The sequence below is a fragment of the Geospiza fortis genome, unplaced genomic scaffold (assembly GCF_000277835.1).
Source record: "Geospiza fortis unplaced genomic scaffold, GeoFor_1.0 scaffold962, whole genome shotgun sequence".
Classification (NCBI taxonomy): domain Eukaryota; kingdom Metazoa; phylum Chordata; class Aves; order Passeriformes; family Thraupidae; genus Geospiza; species Geospiza fortis.
The window spans coordinates 11411-17633 of record NW_005054620.1 but is presented as its reverse complement, the minus strand read 5'-3'; the positions used below and the strand labels follow the sequence as shown (position 1 = coordinate 17633).

At 39.5% G+C, this 6223-nt stretch overlaps 1 protein-coding gene across 3 annotated transcripts; it reads left to right on the top strand.

The window, feature by feature from the left end:
- The first annotated feature begins 267 nt into the window (after positions 1-267).
- On the top strand, positions 268-5938 carry LSM5 (LSM5 homolog, U6 small nuclear RNA and mRNA degradation associated). 3 transcript variants are annotated; one of them, XM_031064729.1, is made up of 4 exons: positions 268-404; positions 633-660; positions 1276-1348; positions 2035-2254. In XM_031064729.1, the coding sequence occupies exons 1-4, from the start codon at positions 287-289 to the stop codon at positions 2161-2163; spliced, it is 348 nt and encodes a 115-aa protein (XP_030920589.1). In that variant the 5' UTR covers positions 268-286; the 3' UTR covers positions 2164-2254. The 3 variants fall into 3 exon arrangements, with proteins under 3 accessions (XP_030920589.1, XP_030920591.1, XP_014166463.2); XM_031064731.1 differs by lacking the exon at positions 2035-2254 and adding an exon at positions 5746-5938 and having other exon boundaries at positions 284-404; XM_014310988.2 differs by lacking the exon at positions 2035-2254 and adding an exon at positions 2270-2534 and having other exon boundaries at positions 289-404.
- Positions 5939-6223: the final 285 nt, after the last annotated feature.

The following is a 6223-nucleotide window of genomic DNA, read 5'->3' as shown; positions in this document are numbered from 1 at the left end:
CCCGCCCGCGGCCCGCGAGGATTTCGGGGTCTGGGGCCCGCGGAAAGGGGAGTGTGAGTAGGGGATAGGTGTGGGGGTGTTGGGGTCTGGGGGATGAAGTGTGGGGCTGTGGGACTGTCTGAGGGAGGCCGGTGGGAGTGGGGATGGATGTAAGGATGTCGGGGGGATGTGCTGGCTTGTGTGGGAGGCTGGAGGGGAGATGTGTAAGGTTATGTGGAATGTGTCTGTTTGTGTAAGTAAACACAAAAAAACCCGTAAGGCACGAAACCCTTGCTTTGTAGAACGTATGCTTTTCTGTGTATCTACAGAACTTGTGGACAAGTGCATCGGTTCACGTATTCACATCGTGATGAAGAGCGACAAAGAAATTGTTGGGACACTTCTAGGATTTGATGACTTTGTCAGTATCCTTTGATGGACGTATAAGGCTGCCTGCTTTATGTTCTGGCCTAACTAATTTATAGCTCTTGAGAGTTTTGGGTTCACCGAATAGAACTTTTTTTTTTATGGATCGGTTGTATTCTGATATTTTCTACTTTCAGGTAAAATCACATTTTGGCATAAATGAAAAGAGCATTAAATAGTCTAGTTGTAAAATCTAGGCCTTATTTTCCTTGAAACTAGATTTTCAGATATGGTGCTGGAAGATGTTACGGAATTGTAAGTATGTTTTCTGCCTCTTGTTGCTATTTAGTGTTTGGTTCACTGAGACAAAATACTGTGTAAGATCTGCAAAAAAAGTGTTTTTACATCTATGGAATACTTACCAGCTGAGTAGTTTAACATTGGACTTAATAGAAAGTGATCTGTTCAGGACAGCCATGTCATACAGTAGCTATTGTGTGGTTTATACTTGTATGGGAATCCTATTTGTAGTCTTAATTTTGCATGGGTTGTGTGGGAAGCTTTCCAGTATTTAATTTGTTTTTGCAAACAAATTAAATTCTTTAAGACCTAGGCTAAGATTCAACAAGGTAGCAAACTTAAATATTTTTACTTTGTCATAACATGTTGATATATCATATTCAAGAAATTGTTAAGCTTTAGAGGGTGAATACACATCTCCATGTACTGAGTCGAAGAGACCTTTTCAGTTAGCTTTCTGTACCTAGGTGCTCCATTTATCCAGGTTATGCTGCCATGTAGTTGATGTATTTGTTAGTTCCAGCAATGGCCACCTTAATGCAGAGATTTCTGTCCATTCTGTGGTCAAATCCATTCTGTGGAGCCATTGTCCCTGGTTCTGTGTTCTAACTGTTTCTAATGCTCCTTCAGTGAGATCACACCTGAGGGCAGAAGAATCACAAAGCTGGACCAGATTCTGCTCAATGGAAATAACATAACTATGGTGAGTCATGCATGTGTTGACTTTCTGTGTCTGTAAATTGATCAGCGATTGTATTCAACTCCTTTAAGCTGAGCTTTCCTGACAGTTCCACTACATCAGGAAGTTTCAAGTAGCTTGCCTGCATAGCTGGCCACAAAGCCTGGACTTCCAGTGCAAGGGCATTGCTAATTTTGTGGGAAGAGGAAGGCTGAAGTGAAAAGATCTGAGTCTAATTTGTCTCTGTATGAATGAGGAATAGTCTCCATTGTGTTGTTTTACCTATCTTGCACCTCTGCATTGTGTGTCGGGGCAGGTGCCATTCTGTGTTAATTTCTAAGCCTTTTTTCTGCTTTGGTTATTGTTCTGCATGTTGAAAGGACAGCATATGTTCTGACTCCTTGTATGGGGTTAAATTCCTACAATTCAGTTAGTCTGGGCATGTGTTGCCCTTGAAGAAGAACCTGGTGAATTTTCAGCAAGACATAGATACATTTCTGCATTAGATCTCATGTGTCTTTTGGTAATGTATCTTCCCATATCAGGAAGTCCATGATTTAGACCTTTTCTTATTTTGACCCCAAAACCAGTGAAGCGCTTTCACTTTGGAAGTGCTCAGCTGATAATGAAAAAGATACCAGTAAAAGTAGTGGTTAATATTTTTTTTTCCCTCATGTTTTGTCTTTTGTATTTCTTTTTCTGTTCTTCAGTTCTTTGCTTTCTTCACAAGGAGGTGCTATGCTGATCTACTCCCTGCTGCCTTTTTGGTTTGTGTGTCTCTGGCAATAACTGACTTCATCTGTTGGGAGAGTGAAAGCCACTTTTGTGGTCTAGCATGAAGTCTCCATGTCCTGAAATGTTTGTTGTAAAGTAAGAGCTGTTGTGTATGGGTTTGTAAAGCTTAACTCTATGGAACTAATGCAAAAATGTCTTGTACTTTTATAGCTGGTTCCTGGAGGAGAAGGACCTGAAGTATGAAGACATGATATTCATATGTACTTTTTATATATATATGCAAAATCTAAATAGAGATTTTGGAGTAGAAATGTTTGGGTATGGATTGTTTGCTTTGTTTACACAATTGACGTACAAAAGACAACTCTTAAGGAAGAGTGCTGGTGGTAATGTTGTTTTTTTAAGTTGAAATCATGACTTTCTTGTAAAGGCATCTGAATCTCTTCTGAATAAAAGGCTTTTTCTTCATTGGTTACTGTGTTCGGTTATGTGAGTGCACAAGTTTGATAATTGTATAACTACTTAATGGAGTAGAAAAATGACAGTCGTGTTTCGGTTGCCATCAGTCATCATTTTTTCTACATCTGTTGCATTTGTTTCTGGCCCAAGTTTGTATAATACACAAGTCATGAGCCAGGATGTTGCTGTGGTTTGGCATACACACAGATACTGAGCTGGATGTTTTGTTTGAAGGCTGTCACTGGAAACCTGTCAGAGTTCTGTAGAGTTCTGAAAGCCCTTCAGACTGGCTGCATCTGTTCGATGCTCAGCAGCGTTTGGTTCTGCTGGCCTTGAGGTTCAGCTCTTGTGGACCATTTTGTCGGCTGATATCCTTCCTTACAGCAGAGGCCCTGCAATGGCATTTGGCAAGTGAGAACAGACAGAACTCGACCTGTTTCATGTTCTGGGGCTAAAAATCCCCAAGGCTGGTGTTAAAACTTCTCACTGGTGTCAGTGGTCACTCTTGCTTTCACCACTCAATGATGCCATGTGTACTGATATTGGGAGGTGCCTGTGGCTGCTTGCGTAGTTTGGAGCACTCATTTTAGAGTAAACAGGAGTCTTGTGTGTCCGTCTGTTCTCCTGTGATCTAAAAGTGTGACAGATACTGCAAGCTACTATTTTAGGATAATTTCTGTAAGTAATTGCTGTTTTGTTATGATGCCATGCTCCCGGTGTAGCTTATGCTTCCACAGTACACCTCTCAGCTGGCTTCTATATGTAAATGTCTTTGCAGAGGAATCACAGGTGTCTGCTGTCACTGTAGACAAGGTGGATGCAGCATAGGCTCATGTGGAGAGGACGTGCTTTTCCTTCCCATGACCAGAAGTGAGATGAGTTGAAGAAGGGGGCTCAAGAGCAAGATTCTGGAAGGAAGCTGCTTTACTAGATCTTTCTGCCTTAATCTGACAGAAAAAAAGCTGCGTTCTGCTAGCTGAGTGTGAGCTCACAAAGCAGTGACAATCTCTTGCTGTAGCCTATTAAAAGGGAGAGGGAGTCCCTCCTCTCTCACAGGGATAATGCGGCTTCTGGCTCACATGTTCTGAATAAGTGATCTGTGTTTGGATTGTGCCTTGGCAATCTATACCATTACTCCCTGAATATGTTTGCTTTTTTCCTTTCTGTCTCCATTTCTTCCTTCAGCTTTTTTAAATACATGCATTAAAAAAAGATACTTTTTTTAAAAACTTAGATTTGATTGAAGCATCATCTGTGGGTGTTTGCCTCAAACACTTTCCTAGAAATAAGTCAAGTCTTTTCACAAGAAATGAGAACACTTCAAAGATTTCTAGTCCAATCAGAACTACTGTGTTGGGCTATTGTTGAATAAAATTTTGGTTTTGTTCCAGCTGTCCAGTTTGTATGCACTTGATTTCTACTTCACTCAGTGTTTTGAAAACAGTCATGCTTCTGAGAGAAGAGTAGATCTTGACTCAAAAGCAGCTGTTACTCTGACAGCATAAACATCTTGTTTGTTGCCTTGAAAAAACCCAAACAACTTGACACTGCCTCAGTTTTTGCTTGATTAGCTGTGTTTTGTTCTACTCACTCCAGAAGGAGTAAGACTTTCAGAAGACATTTTTAATTCCTGACTCAGGTCTGCAGAGATCCTCCTAAAAACGGTTTGTGCATGCAAAACACTGTTAGTCCTTTCTAAGATGAAACATTTTTCCACTGTCAGCTGAGAATACAAAGTATTCCAGGTGCATCTAGTTTGCTTTGCATTCATTATTCCTGTAGCCTGTTGCTTTGGAAGTGCAGCTAATAAGCTTGTCCAGTCAGTAAGTAAGTAGTGGTAGTTTTTGTTCCTCCCCTAGAAATCCAAGCACTTAATGATACTGCACTGCCTTCTTGTGGACACTGATCTTCTCCAGAATACTATTCAGGGTGGCACCACATGTAGGTAATTTAAAATAATAACCTTAGACTTTAAAAAGATGGAAAACTGAATGAGGCTTTAAGCTTAGGGCAAGGTAATTGTTAAATAACTTTGTGGTTATGATATGCACAGTAGTGATTCTCTTCAGATTTATGTTTGCGTTGCTTTCTGTTTTTCTATAGGATAGCACTGGTTGCAGTGATCTTTAGTTCTACTACCTGGCTGTCTTAGTATGGAGAAAGTTCCCTTCTGAGAATACTTGCTCATTCTGTTTTGGGTATAATATCCTCACTGAAATTATTACAATGATTCCTGTCTGTCCCAGGTCACTGGTAATTCTTAACACAGTCAGTGCTTCCAAAGCTTATCATAGTAATTTAGCAGTCTCATCAGTAATGCGTCATTTTGCAGGTGTAGCAATATTTTGGTCAATTAAAATACAGTCAGACACAATGTAAGCAGAGAACACTAGAATATTTATTCCAGCTTCAATTCCAACGAATCTGACCTCGAGGCAGTTGATTCAACGAGTCAGCAAATATTTTCAGGAGCTTGCTTTGACATTTTCAAACTACCATAATGAACAGGAATCAAAATTCAGCTTTGTTTTGACAGGTGCTGCACTAATGCTGGGCCACACTTTTGCTTTCTGCTAAAAGAGAGAATGAATCTGAATTAATAATTTATCAACAGATTCTGCAGCTTGATGTCCTTTTCATGAAGACACTATGGTTGGTTAATTAAACTGTTAGAAACAAAATCAGGAATTCAAAAACTGTGCAATTTTATTTCAGAAGTCCTTGCTTATATTTGTACAATATATTGAATAGCTTTCAATTTTCTGCAAAACCTAATATATCTTTCATGACTTTTTTCTATAAACTTATAAGGTCACATTCTCTTGAAGCCTTCTAGAAGCGCAAAATAAGCATTACAAATGAAGTATTTGTTGTTTTCACAGGAAAACAGTTACAAGAAAAGACAAAAATATACCTGTTTAATCCATTATGAAAAAATACTTCAAGCAGATTGAATGCAATCTTCATACATCAGTACTTAATACTGATACTTAATTTGTTAGCTGTTTTCTTTTTTTAATAATGTATTTAATCAAAATTTAAAAATACATTTAAATATGGCAAAGTACTGCAGTTTTATTCCAATTAATGGGTTCTCAAAACCCAGAGTAACCTTTTTAAATCTAATTCAAACCTGTTAACATTAGTGAGTATTTGGTTTAGGTGGTTGGTTGGTTGGTTGGTTGGTTTTGTGTGCTTCTTTTAATGGATCCTCATTTTTTTTTCAGCACTGATTCAAAAGAGTGGCCTGCAGGAGCCATTAAGTGCAAAGGGATGTGGCAAGTCCTTCTGTCACCTGCATTCCCCTGGCATTCCATTTGGTGAAGAAATTGATGTGGCAGCAGCCCCTGCACAGGAAGAGGAAAACACAAGTTATAAGGATTTATAAATAAGCAGTTAAAATGTTTTTCCATTCAGTAAGCACTGGTATATTGTCATGATGTAAGAATGGTACTCCTCAGTTCAGTGCCCCACTGAGGCTCTCCCAAACTGTGCACAGTTTTTGACCATGCCAGAGGCTGATGCACAGTAAGAAATATGATACCTACTCAATACTGCAGTGCTCTCTGGCCCAGGGGTCTATGAGACTACTTTTGAAATTAATCCCATTGTCTGACTCAGCTCTTTCTGGGGTTCCATGTCACTACAGGCCTTGCTTTTCAAGACCCAAGATGGTGTTTGGGCACAGGGTACATCTTCCAGCCA